Here is a 19,201-nt window from a genome sequence, read left to right as displayed (position 1 = left end):
AGAAGCAAGCACTCAGCCTCCTTAGAGCCCCTTGCCTGCCTCCCGGCCCCTGCTGGTCCCCTGCTGTAGGCCTGAATCCCTCCCCACCAGGCGGGCCCAGCAGCCTGGGGTCGCTCACAGCAGGACGCGCCTTCAGGCGGGCCCAGCAGCCTGGGGTCGCTCACAGCAGGACGCGCCTTCACCGTGGGGTTGTCTGATCCTTCTTCCCGTGGCGGGAGGGCCTGACACAGGGGCCTTGCTGTTGCGGGCTCGAGCCTGGCTCGGCCTTCTTTCCGTCACTCCCTTTGTAGGACCAAGTGGGTGCCTGCGTCAGGGTGCAGGGGCCCCTGGTCCCCATGTGAGACCTTTCGCCGTCCGGGGCCAAGGGAGCACAGGGTCGATGACCACAGACAGGCCCAAAGCGGGCCAGGCATCCAGCCCCGGCTCAGGACCGCCGGAGGAACCATGGAGAACCGCATGGGGGCTGGGCCGCCGAGATCCAAGGACGCCGCTGGAAGGAGCGGGCCGGGCTTGGATTTCCTTCTCCTCGGGTCACCAGGTTGGGTCAGCCCTGGGTCGGTGGAGGTGGGAGCTGGGTGAGGGTCTTTGCAGGCTTCCTGTCTGGCCGGCCACTGCCTGTGCTGAGCACAGAGCAGCCCAGGGTGCAGCCTCCATCCCGTGCACAGAGCAACGTGCTGTCCAGGCCACTCGTGGCCCTGGCTCCGCCCTGGCCTGGAGCGACACCCAGCACCACAGCCGGCTGAGCTCTGCTTGGTGGACCCCGCTGGCTGTAGCAGAAGGGGCCTGAGGCCAGGGGAGACGGGGGCACCTGTGTGTGGGGGCTACTCTGGGCACCACCACCTGCTGGCCACAGATGTGTGTGGGAGGGGCCCTGACCGTCCTGCTGAGTGGCCCGCCGAGCTGCTGCCCCTTGCCTCCCCCGCCGCTCCCATCTGCCCAGGCCTCCCCAGATTCCAGTTCTGGCTGCCCACCCAGCTGCCAGGGTCCCTTTCCTAGGAAGGGGGCTGTGTTCTGGGGTGGTTCTCATCTGCAAGCCAAGTGGAGACCGCTCTGTAGAGACCCTGACCCTCATCACTTCCTGGGTCCCCCCTGCGCCCCCGCTCCCGAGATGGCCCAGGTGAAGCCTTCAAGTCTCTGTTAAGCGGAGGGGCAGGAGCTACTCTCTCCCCATCTCTGCAGAGGCCGGGTCTCCTGAGAGCAACTTGGCTGACACCACCGTCCCCCCTCAGGCTTGGTACTCTCTCCGGGACCCCACCAGTTGGACGGGGCTCGATGGACCCCTGGACACCTGCTGGTGCTCAGACCGAGGGCCACACCTCTGCCCGGTCTTCAGACTTGGGCACCTGAGGCTAGCATCCAGAATGGCCTTCCAAATCCCTGGGACCTCCCAGAACAGGCCCCCCGGCGCTGGGGCCCTGCCCTAGCCTCACGGAGCTGCTCATCTGTCCTGTTTTCACTCATTTCCCATGTCCTGTTCTGGGCCCCTCAGGGGTCTAGGGGAAGGTCAGGAGCTGGGAGTGGCTGCCCTGCATTGATGGCCATCAGCCTCTGTGATCCCCACCAGCCCCAGGCCGTGGGCAGAGCAGAGCGCTGAGCAAACACCTGAGGCTGTCAGCCCCCCCTCCCACTCTCCTTACCTGCTACCACCCCTCAGGCCGCCCCACCCACGGCAGAACCTCCCCTGTGACCCCACAATGGGGAGGCTCAGGGTCCTCGGGGAGGAAGGGGTGGTGGCTCCAGAGATGCCCAGCAGAGGACATTGCCCGGGGCATGCGGGCCCCAGGACACGTGGGTGGTGGGTTGTTCTGTTTGCTTTGGGAAATCTCTGAAGCAGTCAGTGCAGTGGCCGTGGAAGCTCGTGCTGGGGCTTCTGCTGGAGGCTGTGAGGGTCTCAGGGGGACTGGGGAAGGATGGGGAGCTAAGAGCACCATCTACAGGGGAGATGGGGGTCAGGAAGGGCGGGGAATGGGGCTGGGTCAGAGGAGACTGTTGGGGGTGAGTGGGAGCGGCTGTGTGAGGGGAGGGGGGAACTCTGGGGGTAACCCCGGCTGGCAGTGAGCCCACCTTGGCCCTGAAGAAGGGGGTTGCCCGTAGAGGCCAGGTGACAGGTGAAGGGGTTATCTCAGCTCTCAAGGCTGTGGGGAGGGTCATCTGGGTGGGGGCTGGGGGGGTGTAACCCCTGGCGGGGAGACCCAAGGGTGGAGGGCCATAGGGTCTCAGGAATGAGGAGACCCCCAGGGCCTGGACTGCAACCCTTTAAGAGCCCATCGTTTGTTCTGAGGCCGGGTCCTGGTGTTAGGACAGACACAGGAGGCCTTCGGCCTGCTCCCTGGACTCCGGGCAGGCTCTGAGCTGCCCCGCAGCTCAACCCCGAGCATACTTATGAGGAGGAAAAACAGCCCAAGCCTCTCTCCAAGCCCCTGGGACCGAGTGCAAGCACCAAGGAGCAAATTAGGTGTAATGCGGGCTTCACTGGGCTACCTGCAGCCCAGGTGCCTTTGAACGCGGTTCTCCACGGTTCCTCCGGCGGTCCTGAGCGGGGCTGGATGCTTGGCCTGCTTTAGGCCTGTCTGTGGCCATCGACCCTGTGCTCCCTTGGCCCCAGACGGCGAAAGGTCTCACAATGGGGACCAGGTGCCTGGGTCAGGTGGGGGCTGAGGGGCGCACTGGCCATCCCTGTCAGACCCTGCGGATTCTGGCCATGACCCAGCCAGCCCCTTCCTCCCACTGCAGGACCCAGTCCTCCCAGCCCAGATGCGGGACAGAGGGAGGCCTGCCCCTGTGAGGCAGGGTCTGTGCTGAGCTCTGGGAGGCCCACCCAGCCAGAGGCGAGGAGTCAGGGATGCGCATGCAGCTGGGAGGGATGAGGGCCACTGGGCATCAGGAGCTGTGCTAGTCTAGGGCTCAACCATGAACCTGCAGCCCGGTTGGCACATGGTGTCCTCCAGCAGGTGTGTGTCCAGGGGAGCCCTCCCACACTGTAGGCCCCATCTCCTTCAGTCCCTACCATGTCCCTGATCCTTCTCAGCTCTTGCCGACTCTGTTACACCAGGTGGACCCAGGCTTTTGGGGGGTGTGAGGGGGCAGGGGAGGTCTTGGCTCAGATCTGGGGGGGACAGGGCAGATGGTGGGGTACCACACCAACTCCCATTCACCACAGGGCTCATGGCTTGCCTCTGGGAGTCGCACTACTCTCTCCAGCATGACTGTGTGGTCCCTTCTTGGTGCCCGGCCATCCTAGGGCGCCCTGCCTCCTCCAGAGTCTCTCTCGGGTCCCACGTTTCTCTCTTTTGTATTAGAATTAGTGTTGTAGTATATATTTTTAAATTTTAAATTTTGAGATGATTGTAAATTCAATGCAGTTTTGACAAATAGAGGTGCCGTGCCCCTCACCCAGTCTCCCCCAGTGGCAGAGTCTTGCAAAACTACTGGACAACATCACAAGCAGGACGTGGACATCCAAGCCAGATGCGGGGCAGTCCCAGAACCAACTGCCGTCTCCCTTTCCACCTCGCCTCCTTGACCCCTGGCAGCACTGATCTGCTCTCCATGTCTAGAACCATGACCGTCCAAGAATGTCATGGAAATGGAGGTACCCAGTATGCAACCTTTTGGGATGGACTTTTCTTGCTTGACATAATTCTTGGGAGATGCATCCTGTTACTGCCAGTATTGAAGTTTCTCCCATTTTCTAGCCCTGGGACTTTGGCCAAGGCGCTCAGGCTCTATGCCCCCTGTCTCTTCCTCCTTTCTCAGGAACATGAAGGGGCTGTTGCCAGGGCTCTCCACATTGGCCTTAGGGGAGGGAGGGGCAGGACCAGGGCCCTCCACGAGGAGAGGTGCACCCCTTGAGGTGGCGCCGGATGCCCCATGCCCATCTGGTCCTGATGCCCTGCAAGGGTGGGCTCTGACGGCCACTTAAAGAGAGATACTAGTTTGGCTGGGAGAAGAGTTAGTGGTCCTATATCCTAAACCCCCCATAAAAACCAGTTTGGTGGTCTGACTCCCCATCTCCCAAGAGCCTACTGTCACCTGGGCCCTGGGCCGGTGCTGGGCTCACGGAGAGCCTGAGCTCAGCCCCTGGTCTATAGGGCACACGTGTCCAGATGGTGTGGAGCCCATAGTGCATGCCTCAGTGGGTGGGAGGTACAGTCTGGGGAGGGATGTCCCGACCTGGAGAACCTGCCAGCTGGACTGGAGGAGGGCAGGCTCTATCCACAGGCCCTGGGGTCACGGATAAGGTGATGGCTGAGGGTCAGTCTAGGAAGGGGCCTCTGGCCTTTAGCCCCAAAGTGTGGTCTGAATGCGGACATCACAACCGCAGTAATGATGCAGTCAGCCCAGCGTCTGGTTTGTTCTGTTTTGAAATTTAATGATTTACGTTGAACAATATGAACTTTCCATTTTTGTCAAACCTGACTGCATATGGGCACTTCCATGTGATTCAACTGAGTGCTAACGCTCAGGGACCCTCCCCCGCTCCTCCAAAGAGACATGCCCTCGATTTTTAGATTTTTTACTAGGAGGTCTTGGACATTGGTGCCATGCTTTCCATGGGGTCCATTCCAGAGAAACCCGGAAGCTACAGCAGGACTGTAGATGCTGGGCAGGGATGTGGAGGTCCAGCCTTTGGGTGGGATCCTGGCTCTGCCACTGGCATGTGGCCCCGGCAAGCTGTCTGTCCAAGCACTGTCTCCTCATCTGAAAAACGGAGACGTGCACACGCCAACTCCAACGATCCCGACGTTCAGACAAGACATCCGGGTGAAAATGGCCAGCAGGAACCAGGTCCCACTGTTCTCAGCATCCCTTGGGAACCTGACCCCAGTTGGCAGGGTCCCATTCTGCTCACCCCAGTGTCCCCAAACCTGGACCCTCTCATGAATCCTTGTCTTGGAAATGTGTTCACAGGGCCAGTTAGGCCTGCCTCGAGGCGGCCGATCAGAAAGCCCACAGTCACCTTATAATCAGAACTTTGTCACATCTTGGGACCTCTCTGGCCCAGCTTCTACCTTCTAAAGGCAGGAGAATTGCAACCACAAGACCATCCTCCCTTCCTTCTGATCCAAGACTCCAAATTCTGGGTACTCTTCTACCTTTAAACACAAATAACCCAGACTGCTGCTAGGATGATTGTGTCCCCCAAAACTTAGATTGAAGCTTTAACCCCCAATGTGATGGTATTTGGAGCTGGTGTTAGCTGAGGTCACGAGGGTGGGCCCTCTGGTGGGATTAGTGTCCTTGTAAAAAGGGACACCAGAGAGCTTGCTCTGGCTCTCTCTTGCGCTAAGGACGCAGCGAGAAAGTGGCCACCTGCACCAGGAAGAGGGTCCTCACCAGCACGCGGCCCTGCGAGCACTCGGACCTGAATGCCAGCCTCCAGAACCGCGAGGAAGACAGGTCTGTGCTCAAGCCAGCTTGTCTGCAGGGTTGTTACGGCAGCCCAAGAGCACCAGGACACCCGCTCCTAAAATCCACGGCCTGAGAACACAAAGGAAAGGCAGTGCAAAGGCAAGTCAGAGATTTGCTCCCCGCATCTGCATTGCCCCGAAGTGGACTATAGACACCAGCAGCATTGCCAGGCGACCCAACCCAGATTCCAGAATAAGAACGTGAAGCATCACACACCACTGGGCTGACAGAAGGGCTCACGGCTGTCCTGGAGCCTCTTTATTTGACTTTTGTGATGACCACAACACTCACTTTTCACATTTAATGGGGAGAAAAGAACCCTGATCTTCTGAGGATGTGTTAGGTATGAGAGGTGATCAGCCAGGAGGGTGCGCGTGAATGCTTTCTGTCTCCAAAAGGTCACGCCAACCAGCAGAGCCTGTTTTCTTAAGACAGAATGTGGGAAACCTCACCGATGCTTCCAAGGGTTCAGATTCCTGGAACTTGGGCCCAGAGTCTAACATAACAGATGAGTGTGTGAGAAACACTTGCCCCTGCATGGCCGCGAGGAAGCCTTAAAAGGAAAGTCTTTTCAGAAAGAGACAATGGGACTGACTTTTGTGTAAACTGTAAAGAGAAATGGACACTTTTAGAATTCTTCCACATTTAAACACACAGGCGGTAACAAGTCTGTAACTCAAGCTGTAAAAACAGATTAATCCACAAAGCCCAAGTTCTGATAGAAAAGTCTTCCCTTAAATAATTTAAAAAATATGGAGACCCACACACTCCTAACTTAAACTCTTTATCTACACAAATTTACAATGTTTATAAGTCACAGGCTAACGCTGAATTACATTTATCATGGATTCACTCTAAAGCAACACAGACCAAAATACCATTGGAGCTAAATAACAAAACACACAGTTAAATCTTAGACTGCCACGTAACAAATGACACCAACATGGAACATAAAAGGTAACCTAACCCACTAAATCCGCGGTGATTTTGATAAAAGCCACTGGGTGCAACCCACAGTTAAGCGACAACATGCAAGAGCCCAAGGGTCACTTCCCTGTAGCCACAGCTCTTGGTGTGACGATTTCCTAGGTGGACGGTCAACACAGGATGCAGGACGAGACAAAGCCCCCACCCCCGAACTAGTCCAGATGCATTCTTTGGGGCCAGGGCCGCAAGTGCCTGTCGGCTCCAGCCTCTGGCTGCTCTCCTCCACCTGGGGAGAAGACAGCAGGTGCGCAGGTGGGGCGGGGCTGCAAGCCACTGCTGTCTGCCCTCACACTCAAAGCTGGGCATCTTCCGAGTCTAGGCCCATGCTGGCTGAGATCCAGGGACAGAACACTGCTACCCCGACATTATGTGTCGCCCCGGCAAGACCCACGGGTCTCCCAGACCCGGAACAAGACGGGGTCTGGAGTGAGGCCCCATGGTGGCCACGGGGGTGCACAGGCCTGGGTGCCCACCAGGGCTGAGACCTAGGGGCTGTCCGCTGCTGCTTGGCATCTGCCTGAAAACCCCACTGGTCGCCAAATACACCCGGCCCCCGCGAGGGCTGGACTCATTCTGGGTAACTAGCCGAACCGGCCAGCTTTGCCCGTGTAAGGCCAGTGGGAGGCCCCTCAGCAGCGGCCCCACAGGATCCCGAAGGACTCGCTGCGGTGGCCACCCCCTGAGGCACCTGTCCTGGCCTCCCTCCAGCGCCATGTGACGTGTGGTGGGTCAGCTGCGGTTGCAGCTCAGGGGATGCCCTCCTTCCTCTGGCAGCACTGCGATGGAGGCGCCGACCAGTCGTAGACGTAGGAGAGGCGCAGCTGAACCTCCTGCTTGCACAGGCGGCCCTCGCGCGTCAGCGTCTGCTGCTTCTCCAGCATGTCCTCCAGGCTCTGCTTGTGCGTCACCAGGTACTGGTTGCTGCAGCCGCGGGACTTGTACTCGGTGTCGAAGCGCGGGTCGTGCTCGCGCTGGACGTCCACCGGTGCCAGCCAGGCGCCCAGGGACACGTCCTCGCTGTGCCACGCGCGCAGGTACTCCCGGCTGAGGCGCAGGTAGCGCACCAGGTCGGCCGAGAGCACGTAGCCGCCGCCCAGTGCGTAGGGGAGGTAGTAGTCACAGAGCTGCCAGGCGGCCTCGCGCCAGCGGCCCCCAGGCTTGACGCGGCCGCGGCCCGAAAAGAAGCCCCAGTAGAGGCGGCGGCGACGCGCGGGGTCGCGCGCGCGCAGCTCGGCCAGCAGCGCGTCCAGTCGCGCGAACGAGTCGTCGTCCGCCTTCAGCACAAACTCGAAGGCCACGTGCTCGTCCAGCCAGGCCAGCATGGCCAGCACCTTGGCCGTGAGGTTCTCGTACGCGTCGCGCAGCGCGGGCAGCAGCAGCAGGTCGCCGTGCCGCGCCTGCTCGCGCTCCAGGGCGCGCCGCTCCTCGGCGCCCAGGCCGCCCGTGCCCACCGCGAAGCGCGCCCACACGTCGCCCGGCCTGCGCGCCGGCTTCGGCGCGCGCGCGCGCGCGGGAAGCGCCCCCGAGGCCCCGAAGCCGGCGCGCAGGCCGCGTCCACCAGCGGCGGAGGGCCAGGCGCTGCCCGTCACGTGGCCGCACGGCACGTGGGCACGCGTGCCCTTCTCATTGGTTGCCCTGGAGGGGCCGAGCGTCCCCTTCCGCCCAGACAAAATATGGCGGCGCCAGCGCCGTCGCGGCGGCGTCGCGCCCGCGCGCACCGTTCCAGCTCCGCCTCTTCCCGGAAGAAAGATGGCCGCGGCCTAGGCGAGTCCCGTCGGAGGCGTCACGGGCGCTCGGGCCCCGCTCAGCGGATCCTGGGCGAGGGGAGGGAGGCCGGTGAGTGAGGGCCCCGGGGCGGGGGGCGCCGGGAGGCCGACGCTCCCTCGGGCCGCTGGGCCTTGGGCTCATGTCCTCTCTGCCCTCACCGACGGCTGCCGCCGGGAAGCTGAGGCTGAGGGAGTGTGGTCGGCAGGGGAGTCGGGTGGACGCCGCTATTTACCAGCGAGATGACCTCGCTCCGCTCGTCGGTAAAAGGTGCCCTAATCGGTAGGACTTGGTGAAGATCTGAAATCGTGCGTGTAAAGCCTCTGGTGTCCGGTTCAGCCGGTGGCAGCCGTTATCAGCGCTCTGAACGCGACTCCTAAGAGCGGTGGCAGAGCTTTTAGCTGACGCGTTTGCTTTTCTGACGGCAAGAGATTAGGCTCGCCAGCACGGGTGCCCCGGGGTGGCCAAGAAATGCCGCCTGCGCTTAAGCTGGGCCCCTGGGGTGGTGGTGCCGCCCTGCATTGACGTCGTAGAGGATGGGGATTCCCTGGTCGGCCGGCCAGGCCCCCGCCCTTTGAAATCCCAGGGTGGCGGGGCGGGGGCGGGCGGTGAGGGGCAGGCCGAGGACGAGGACTGAGCAGTTGATTGGCATATTGAGCCACGCTGCTGCTTTTGTGCTCGCTAGGATAAATAACTGGTGTAAGTCTCGCTTGACCTCCTGGTATCTGTGCGGTTATTTTGGGGTTACTTTTGTGCGGAACGAAGTGTGCTGCCCATGAAGATAAGTAAGGAATTGACTTTGTTTCTTCAGGGAGCAAAGTGCAATCTGTTTGGATGTGGTATGTGTTTTTATGGCCACAGTCAGTGAGGGCGATACTAACGTCCGGGGAGGTCATCTTGGTTTGCGCAACACTTTCCTAGCGGGAGAGCTGGGACGCAGGGTAGAATTACACGCCAGCAGGGAAGGAAACCTTGGTGACGGCAGGCTTGTACGAGTCTTGCCTTACGGCAGGCTGCCTTTCCTCCTGGGCCCAGCTTAGTGGCAGCCCCACTGGCATCTCCTTGGCACCTGCGCACGGCATCTCCACTCAGTTTAATAGCCCCCGAGCTGCTTGCTGGGGCTGCGGGTGCCTCGCCAGACACCACTTACTGGTTTCCTCCTGGCCTGTTTATATTGAGTTGTGTTGGTCTTGAGATACGTCCCTTGTGTTGTTCCCATGGGCCCTGTATTTTTTATTGTGCACTTTTGCAGAGCACTGTCATTTTCAGGAACGTGCATATTGCGGGGTGGCAGAGACTCCTGTACGTGTTCAGTTGTGTGGACGGTGTGACAGCTGCTGGGACGGTGAAGAGAAGGGTGTGGCGTTGCAGTAGATCTGATGCAGGGCAGTCCTAGCACAGAGAATGCCACGGCTCGGGTGCTTGTGGGGAGATTGCAGGCTCCGCAGACCTGGAAAGGGGGATTACTCCCTCAAAGGAATGGGACACATGAGTTCCGAGAGCAGGGTCTTGTTGAAGGGCCCAGAGGGTGCACAGGTTCAGAAGACTAATGCGTAAAGGTGTCACCTGGCAGGTGAATAATGCCATTCAGGAGCAGGTAGGTTCAAAAGGAAGCATCAGATAAGCGGTGGCCTCTGTGAGTGCCGCCAGGCCGCCAGACCAGTCAGCGGGAGCCCCTGTCCGGCACTGTGTGCCCTCAGGCTGCGGTGGTTGTGCGGCTTTGCCGGATGCAGGGCCCTCTGCTTCCTGCCGTGCCCCAGCTTGGCTGCAGGTGGCACTCTGGCCTGTGGCGAGTGTGTCCAGGGCCACCACCCCTGGGCCCTGAGTACCGGTGGGCTTCCCTCTGCTGCTCCTCCCTGTAACAACTGCCAGAGGAGGGGAGGGCCTCAGCTGCACCTGAGAGGACCACCAGGTGTGTGCCAGGTGGACAGACTATGAGAGGAACAGGTTAAGTAAAGGGCAAGAAGGAGCTGGAGTTCCTTTTGGGGAGTGTGGAGCATGAAGGTCCGTGAGAAACTGAGCAGGGAGGGCGCCTGGGTGGCTCAGTTGGTTAAGCGACTGCCTTCGGCTCAGGTCATGATCCTGGAGTCCCGGGATCAAGTCCCGCATCGAGTCCCGCATTGGGCTCCCTGCTCGGCGGGGAGTCTGCTTCTCCCTCTGACCCTCCTCCCTCTCATGCTCTCTCTCTATCATTCTCTCTCTCTCAATAAATAAATAAAATCTTAAAAAAAAAAAAAAAAAAGAAGCTGAGCAGGGAGCTGGGCAGGCAGCTGGGCCCTGTTCTGGCACCAGCCAGAAGGGAATTCCAGGCCATTCCAGAAGGGAATCTGGAGGAACCTGGAAGGTGTGAAGGAAAGCAGGTAGGCCTGGGTGGAAGGAGCCAGATGTGGGAGAAGGCTGGGATGGCTGAGTGCTGGGCATGAGTGCTTGTGGCCCTGGGATCCTTACTGTGGCATTTCCTCATTGCGGGGCCCAGGCATACCAAGGATGACAGACTTCCTGGTACTCCTGTGTGAACACGAGCAAGGGTGTGTGTGTGTGTGTGTGTGTGCATACACATGTAGGTGTGTATATCCGCACACATGTGTGTATTTGTATATGTACATGCGTGTGTACGTGTGCATTCGAGTATGGTGTATGTGCCCGTGTGCATGTGTGTACTTGCAGAATGTGTGTGTGCACACACCTGCAGCGGTCGTCGAGGTGGGAAAGTAGGAAGGGGCTGGTGCCCTGCTGGATGGGTTTGGGCATTTGCTGGCACCAGGCCCAATCCTCACAAAGCCTTGGGGTGGGGGAGGGAGCTTCCTGTTTCAGGGGGGAAACTGAAGCTGGGGAGGCCAGGTGACTTAGCCAAGGTCACAGAGCTCACAAATGCTGAGCTGGGATTTGGAGAGTGAGTTACCATGACTCTGGGGTCTGTCTCGATGCAAGGAGGGATGGAGAGAGACTGTTCTGGGAATGCCCACTGTGGGCATTGAAAAGGGGTAGGTTTAGTGGTGTTGGGCAGCCTTTGAGGTGGGTATCTTTGGAAAAGGAAAAAGTAGTATGTTTAGTATGTATCTTGTGAACCAAGAACTTCCATTTCATGTTGTAAACTAAACGCCTCTTTAGTGAAGTATCTGCTGACCCTCCATTGAACGATGGCTGTGTCCTCTTTATAGACCTTTAACTGCATGCTGGGGTCTGGCGGCCATGGGCTGTTGCCCTTCTGCAGTGCCTGGGGTGGTGGGAAGGCTGTGACCCCAGGCCTCACTTCCTCACCTGCCCCGCCCCTCTCTCCCCAGCTCCTGGCCACACTTGCAGACCATCCCACAGTCCGGACCCAGGTGGCCATGGCGTCCAGGCAGGCCTCCCACTGTGGCTTGGTTCCTCACTGCCTCTGGCTCTTGGGGGTCATCCTTCTGATGGATGTGTCTGCCCGGCCTGCCAACCACTCATCTGCTCGGGAGAGAGCCGGCAACAAGGATGAGCGTGAGATCCTGCCCCCGGACCACCTGAATGGGGTGAAGCTGGAGATGGATGGGCACCTCAACAAGGACTTCCACCAGGAGGTCTTCCTGGGGAAGGACATAGACGGGTTTGAGGAGGACGCAGAGCCACGGAGAAGCAGGAGGAAGCTGATGGTCATCTTTTCCAAGTGGGTGCCCAGGCCTGGGTGCTGCCAGAATCTAACTAGTTTCCTCACCTGGCATGTACTGTGGCTGAAGTTCACACAGGCCATGTGCTGAGGCGGGGCAGGGTCCACAGGTCTCAGGGGGCCCATGCCTTAGGAGGTTCTCTGCCCAGCATGGGCCTGGTGGGGTCCAGGCTCCCAGGGTATTGGTGACATGGTGGCCCAGCCATGTGCCAGGACCCAGGATTCATGGCGCTCGGTTCCAGGGAGTAGACTGAGAGGAGCTCGTTCATGGGGCTGACTTTCCCGTGGAGCCACTCTGAGTGCACACAGGTGTCGCACAGGTTTGGACTCACGCACAGGTCATGGGTGCTGGCTGTGAGCACACACGCAGGTCACATGGCCTGGTGGCTTTGGAGCCTCTGGGGGAGGTGAGGGGCTTCATGGCCAGGGCATGAGCTCAGGAGGAGGCCCTTGGCAGTTGGACCTGGGCTCTGTTCCCTGAGCCCGCAGCCTCATCCTCATCTATGAAAGAGGTATTGAGAGCCCTGCTTCTTGGGCGTGGTGAGAACAAAGTGTGCTGTGTGCTGTCTACTCATAGGATCAGGGATGAGGGTGGAGAACGGATGGAGGGCAACGGGGCTGCCCTGGATGGGTGTTGGCGAGACAGGGGGATCCCAGAGGCCTGCCTTTTTGAGGTGCTATGTGCACTGGGTGCCGGGGGGGCCAGGTAGAGTAGCAGATGGGCCACCAGCTGGAGGCAGGAGGTGGGGGCAGGAAGGTCTGCAGATGGTGGGCTGGCCGAGACCGGGTGAGGAGACAGGTGGGTGCTAGCACGAGGCTGTGCACACCGACACTGGACTTGATAATCTGCTCATGATTGGCCCGCTAACGTAGAGGGCACTGGGCTCTCCCCGGGACTCTGTTGGGAGTATCCATCCCCACGCTGAGAGCCACCTTCCTGGCAGCCTGCAGAGGGTGGTCTGCACCACTCACTGGGCCAGGGGCGAGGTGTGTGCCCACAGGCAAGAGGATCTACCCAGACTACCCTGGGCATCCTCAGGAGAGAGGGTGGCTTCACCCGGGGCCCCAAGGTCCCTGTGGAACTTTGAACCTGTGAATATCTTATCTGTTAGAAGATCTTCCCGTCAAACAGATTCAAACTCAGCTTTTGAGCCAACAGCAGGTTCTTCCTGGGGCTGCTTCTGTGCCTTCCTTGGCACTTTTGTGTGTTGCCAGTGGACGGGCCCAGAGCTCTGGGAGGAAGGGGTCACCAGAGGGGCCGGCACTGTTGAAAGGGAGGGACCACGCAGGGCCTCTAGGACAGGTGATAGGAAAGGGGCAGAATCCAGAGAGTGTGGGCTGTGGCCCGGAGGCTCAGTGCCCGGAGCAGGTGCATCCCACTGGAGCAGGGGGAGCCCTGGGGAGGCGGGACACCTTCCTGCTGTGCTTACATTTTCATTGTCGAAGGTTAGGTCTTCACCCGGTTGGAACAAAGCTGGGTGTCATGACAGAGCATGGAGCCAGAAATTCAGCAGTGAGACTGGGACCATGGGGGCTGGGGGCGTGGCTCAGAGCCCCTTCTAGGTCGAGCCCCCTGGATCTCCCACCTGGCAGGGCTCTGAGGGCCGGGTGTGCAGATGTCTGTGCGTGGGCGGGGGGAGGGTTGAATTCCGGACCACACCTGGGCCTCCTCTTCCTGGGCGCCTGCCGGCCTACGTGCAGGGTGGAGAGGGGCGGGCTGGCTCAGCGGGGCTTTGGTGCTAGGAGCATGTTGGCTGGAGTGCAGACAGTGGGGCCAGCGGGCGCACGGGGCTGGCTCCCAGGCTGCTTGCTCTTCAGTCTCTCAGGTGTGGCCGTGTCTGTCCACGGGAGGCGCTTTTGTTATGCCTGCTCTGTTTTGCGGGGTCATGGGGAGCAGCTAACCCCGCTCGCTGCCCCTCGCCGCAGCGGTTTCCACGCCGACTTCTGCCTACAGCCGCTCCTGGTTTAAGACGTCGCAGCGCAGCTGCCGCCTCACTGGCTCCCTGCCCGAGTCACACGTGGTCGCAGGACCTGGTTTTGATTGAAGTAATGTTGCAACAACATTTCTTTTTTTTTTTTTAAGATTTATTCATTTACTAGAAAGAGAGAGAAAAAGAGCATGCATGCACCCGTGCCTGCCTGTGTGCAGGGGGAGACGGAGAGGGAGAGGGAGAGAATCTGCCGGCTGAGTGCAGAGCCCGACGTGGGACTCAATCCCACGACCCCGAAATCATGACTGGAGCTGAAATTGAGTTGGGTGCTTAACTGACTGAACCACCCAGGTGCCCCACCACAACATTTGTTAAATAAGCTTTTTATTTTGGAGTAGTTTCAGGTTTACAGAAGAGTGGCAGAGATGGCCAGTTTTCCCTAATACCGACATTTAGGTAACCACGGTGCATTTGTGGAGACTGAGAAACAGCAGTGCTATGTTCCTATTGTCTACACCGCAGACGTGAGATTTCACTCGGTTTCCCAACATCCCTGTCCAGGTCCCACACCGCATTGAGTGTCACAGCTCCTTTGTTCCCTCTAGGGTGGGCTGGTGTCTCAGACCCTCTTACTTTTTCATGACCCTGACAGTTTTGAGGAGGACTGCAGAGGTGTTGTGTCGAATGTCCCTCATTTTGGGTTTGTCTGCTGTGTTTTCTGGTGCTTAGAGTGGTGTCGTGGGTTTGGGAGAGAACACCCCAGCGGTGGTGTGAGGTGGCCCTCTCATCACATGCTGTCGGGGGCGCTGGCGTCTGTAGGACAGCACGGGGCCCGTTGGCCTGGCCACCTGGTCCAGGTGGTGCGTGCCAGGTGTCTCCTCTCTCCCTCCTGTCTTCTCTGGTGGCCACTCAGTGAGGCAGTTCCCACGCCCTGCGGGGGTGGGAATGAGCCGGGCCTCCCGTGTGTGGGGGTGGCAGGGGAGATCCACTGTATCATTTGGAATTCTGTAAGGAGGCTTTCTCTGTCCCCCATGTGTGGATTTATCGGTCATTTCCTTCCGTCAGCTGGGGCTCCTGGATGTTTGTCGTGTACTTTGGGTGCGATCCAGCCCTGCGTGGTTTTGCTGTGCATGTTGTTGGGAGCGCTTTCATTTGTGTGTTTTGGGGGCACTTCCTTTCTTGTTGGCGCTTCCAGATGCTCCAGGCTCATCTTGTGTGCCTGCCTCAGCCCTGAAATCAGCCATTTGTCCAAGGAGCCCTGGTTTCTTTCATTGGAGGATGGTGTTTAGAAGCTGGGATCTGGGCACTGGTGTCCGGGCCTGAGGTCCCCCGGTGGGCGGGGCTAGATGACGTGTGAGTGTGCAGGAACATGGGTGTACGTAGGTGTGTTAACTCAGGCACACACGTACTGGTCTGCACATGTGTGTGTATGAGCCATTGCATCCATAGAGCACTGCTAACTCACATGTGCACACGAGTGTGCTGACCAGTGCATACGCATGTACACACTTGCATCTCCGTTTGCTTCTCCATCTAGCCGTCTGTACCCACGTACGAAACATGACTCTGCTCTGGCTTCACAGTTCTGTCCCAAGCGTCTGGGTGTGTGGATTTGGGGTGATGAGGCTGCCTGTCCGTCCTCCCCCAGCGGCCCCCAGACTGTGGGGGAAGTGGTGCTGAGCTGCCCTGCAGAGCAAACCGTCAGCCTTCCCAGCCACCCCCAGCGTCAGTGTTGGGTAGAGTGTGTCCCTGTTCATGGCGGTGGAGCCCCTCTGGCCATGCTTTGGTCTGTCAGTCCGTCTGTCCTGTCCCGCGTTCTAGAGGCCTCGTCTGACGTCGCTTATCTGCCCGCAGGGTGGACGTGAACACGGACCGGAGGATCAGTGCCAAGGAGATGCAGCACTGGATCATGGAGAAGACAGCAGAGCATTTCCGGGAGGCCATCGAGGAGAGCAAGGTGCACTTCCGTGCAGTGGACCCCGACGGCGACGGTATGGCCGACCTCACCCTCACCCCGTGGGCCTGAGGCTGCCAGGAGGAGGGCGGTGTGCACAGAGGGCAGAGGAAGTGAGGGCCTGGGCTGGGGGCTTTGCTACTGGCTGGGCTGGGGGCTGGGCCGCAGGGCTGGGAGGGGGGCCGGGCTGCGGGCTGGGCTGCAGCTACTCCGGTGCTTCTGCTTCTGCATTTGCCTGTAGTGCGGGGTTATTGACAGATGTATGAAAACATGACATCTCTATTCCTAAAACCATCCGTCGTGGAACAGCCTAGCAGGTCGGTTATCTCTTCCAGGCCGTGTGTCGTGGGACGAATATAAGGTGAAGTTTTTGGTGAGCAAAGGCCACAACGAGCAAGAAGTTGTGGAGAAGATAAAGAATGGCGAGGAGCTGAAAGTCGACGAGGAGAGTGAGCGCCTGGGCCCTGTGGTGCGCCGCGAGGGGGCCTGTAGCCAGGGCGGGCCATGGGGCAGCAGGTGGCCTCCTGTGGGCTCGAGCTGGGGGGCAGGCCGGTCTGGGGGCCAGGACAGGGTCCTGGGGAGGGGAGTACGGTGAGGCAGGTGGCGTGGAGGTGGGGCGGGGCTGGCCACCAGCAGGGCAGAGCTCCGCCCTCCCCTTAGCCTTTAAAGCCTCATGGGCGAGGGAAACTCCGGGTGCGGGTGCGCTGGGGTGTTGGCTGGCTTCTCGAGTGCGGCTGGAGGATACTCACACCCTTCACTGATCTCGCCTGGGGGCCCCTGCCAAGCCGGGCATCAGGTTTGGTGTGCCGCCTGTCATGTCCTGTCCTTCCTCCATGTGGTGGGTCACCATCCCCACCCTTGTCCCATTGTGTCTTCTCCTGTGGTGGTCGCGGGTGTGCGGGAGTTTCTCTGCGGCATCTTTGCGCCCATGACACAGCCCCTGTTTGTCATGTGTCTGTGTGGTGAGTGGGCCGGCACCCTCTCCTCCGCTTCGTGATGGCTGCTGCAGGGTGGGCTGTGGGCGCTCCTGTCCTCTGTCGGCTGCAGTCATACCTTCTTTCTTCTTTCTGTTTGTATTTTCTTGCTCGTCCTTGATCCTGATTCCCCACCTCCCTTGCTGGCATGCAGGGAAGTGATTGGCCTTTCTGTGCTAACTTTCTGGCCTGCGGTCTTGATACGATTCAGACTTTCTACGCAGGTGACTGTGATATCCGTGAACACGGACAGTTTGTTTCCTCCTTCCCAATCTGTGTGCCTCTGATTTCCTTTCCTTATCTTACTGCGTTGGCTGGGACTTCCAGTACGGTGTTGGAAAGCAGTGGGGAGGGGGGGCACTTTTTTCTTCTTCTGATCTTAGAGGAAGAGCGTCCGGTTTCTCACCATTAACCTGATATGAGCTGTAGGTTTTTTGTAGATGTTCTTTGTCCAGCAGAGGAAGTTTTCCTCTATTCCTAGTTTGCTCAGAGTTTGGATCATGAATGGCTGTTGGATTTTATTTCATGCTTTTTCTGTGTCTGTTGATATGATTGTGTGATTTTTCTTTGGCCTGATGTGATGCTCACGTTAACTGATTTTCAGATGTCGAACCAGCCTGCTCACCTGGGATGAGTCCCACTTGGTCGTGGTCTGGGATTCTTCTTACGTGTTTTTGGATTTAATCTGCTGATCTTTTGTGGGGCACGTTTGCATGAGACACACTGGTCTGTAGTTCCATTTTCTTGCAGCATCTTGTAGGGTCTGAGTCCCCAGACTTCCAGCTGTCTCCGTGGGGGCCGCCCGTCACAGGCAGCTCGTCCATGTCCCACACCTTTGTTTCTCTGGCTCAGTCTGTCTGTGGCGCACGTGTGACTTCGCAGCGCCAGACCCCTTTCCTGAGCAGCATGGAGGCTTCTGGATGCCCTCGGGTGCCAGCCGGCCTTCCCCAGTTCCCTGGGAACCATCCAGGATTTCACTTGTCTTTTTTTTTTTTTTTAAGATTTTATTTATTTATTTGACAGAGAGAGAGAGAGAGCACAAGTAGGCAGAGCGGCAGGCAGAGGGAGAGGGAGAAGCAGACTCTCTGCTGAGCAGGGAGCCCGATGCGGAGCTCGATCCTAGGACCCCGGGATCAAGCCCTGAGCCGAAGGCAGAGGCTTAACCGACTGAGCCACCCAGGCGCCCCTCACTTCTGTCCTTGGACGTGATTTTTTTTTTCCTGAAATGGTGGTTTGCCTTTTTCATATGTTTGTTTTGCGTTTCCATGGTTTGTCCTGTGGTTCCAGCTGTCCCCTGAGGGTGGTATTTAGAGGCATCTGGGGGTCCTGGGGGGCCTCGGTCCTCCAGCCAGCTTTGGTGGTTTGGTACCAGCGTCTGGGGTGGCTGCAGGGCTGCGGGCTGCCGGCCCTCTTTCCCTGCCTGCTCTCGGGAGCTAGTCTGTCTTCAGCACCTTTCCTTCGGGTGTGCCTGGGATCAGGACCTGTCCTTCGGGGACGTGAACTGTGTCACCTCAGCCTGCCTGTCGACTCTTTCATCTCAGCTCAAGTTCAAGGCCCCTCATTCCCTTCTTTAGTTTGGGTGGGGTGAGCAGGTCTGGGGCATCGGAAGTGAAGAGCAGTGTCGAGGGTCTGGGAGGCCAGGGGAGCACAGGTAGGGGCTGAGAGGTAAGAGTCCCCACGTGGCAGTCTGCCTCCTCGGGGCTTGTGGGGCTGCGAGCCCCAGGCACCGCAGACAGGGGCTTGCAGGGGTCGGTGGCAGGCCTCCCTCCAGCTTCTGGTGCCACCAGCGTCCCTGCTTATGTGTCTGTGTGCGGACATCTGTTGGCTTCGGTGCCCACCTTAAATCTCCAGTGACCTCGGGTCGAGGTCCTTGAGTAGTTGCAGCCCCACAGACTTGATTCCATCAGGCGCTGTTGACAGGCCGCAGGCGGATGTAGCGAGTCTGCGCCTGTCCCCATACGTGGCAGGCAGGAGCAACCTCTCACTCCCACCTTCCTCTAAGTGGATTTGCCATTAAAAGTAGGTCACCACGGGATCTTCTGTTCATCAGAAGGCACTGAGACTCGAGGTGATGGGGACTGTGTGGGATGCAGCCGTGTCCCCGTTGCGATGTGCCGAGGCCTGGGCATCCCCGTTCCCAGTGACTGCAGTGAGGGTGTGGACAGATCTCCGTGCCTCAGCTCTTCCTGCTCGCCCGGCCTCGACCACTCCGTTGAAGACCTGAATGGTCACTGAGCCTGTGAAGCTGTGGGGGCAAGCTCCAGGCCACGCTCCCCATGCCGGGCCTTCCCACGGAGGGAGAGTGGGGGCTGCGGCGAGAGTCTGTGGGGGACGCTTGAGTCATATCTGGAAGCTGGGTTTTCCTCCAGAGCCCTGCCCTCTGCATACGGTGCACGTGAAAGAGATGGAAAGGAACAAGGTCGTGCTTTGTTCCTGTAGGTGCATGGTGAGGGTGAGTCCGCCTACACCCTGCTTTCCATTTCTCCCGAGGAGCAAAGAGCAGCAGTGAGCTGAGGGTGGGGGCTGTATGAGGGCAGGGGGC

The 19,201-nt window shown here is 59.1% G+C and overlaps 2 protein-coding genes across 3 annotated transcripts in view; one reads left to right on the top strand and one right to left on the bottom strand.

The window, feature by feature from the left end:
* Positions 1–5,637: 5,637 nt before the first annotated feature.
* Positions 5,638–9,245, bottom strand: B3GALT6 (beta-1,3-galactosyltransferase 6). Its single transcript, XM_044913803.1, has 2 exons — positions 9,171–9,245; positions 5,638–8,159 (listed from the first exon to the last, which is right to left on the bottom strand). The coding sequence occupies exons 1-2, from the start codon at positions 9,243–9,245 to the stop codon at positions 7,146–7,148; spliced, it is 1,089 nt and encodes a 362-aa protein (XP_044769738.1). The 3' UTR covers positions 5,638–7,145.
* Positions 8,134–19,201, top strand: part of SDF4 (stromal cell derived factor 4) — a 14,230-nt gene continuing 3,162 nt past the window's right edge. The window contains exons 1-4 of one of the 2 annotated variants that reach the window (XM_044913839.1): positions 8,134–8,235; positions 11,448–11,800; positions 15,586–15,722; positions 16,021–16,134. In XM_044913839.1, the coding sequence (XP_044769774.1) occupies positions 11,496–11,800; positions 15,586–15,722; positions 16,021–16,134 (556 nt within the window). In that variant the 5' untranslated portion in view covers positions 8,134–8,235; positions 11,448–11,495. Of the gene's footprint in view, positions 8,236–9,375; positions 9,385–11,447; positions 11,801–15,585; positions 15,723–16,020; positions 16,135–19,201 lie in introns of those variants that run through there. The other variant, XM_044913840.1, reaches the window with a different exon arrangement.

The sequence above is a fragment of the Neomonachus schauinslandi genome, chromosome 4 (assembly GCF_002201575.2).
Source record: "Neomonachus schauinslandi chromosome 4, ASM220157v2, whole genome shotgun sequence".
Taxonomy (NCBI): Eukaryota; Metazoa; Chordata; class Mammalia; order Carnivora; family Phocidae; genus Neomonachus; species Neomonachus schauinslandi.
This window is presented reverse-complemented; position numbering and strand designations above follow the sequence as displayed.

Coding starts and splice junctions, on each gene's coding strand:
- B3GALT6 (XM_044913803.1), bottom strand. CDS start 9,245: ATGCCGTGCGCAGGTGCCAAGGAGATGCCAGTGGGGCTGCCACTAAGC. Junction 8,160..9,170: donor AGGAGGAAAGGCAGCCTGCC/GTAAGGCAAGAC, acceptor GGACTCGCCTAG/GCCGCGGCCATCTTTCTTCC.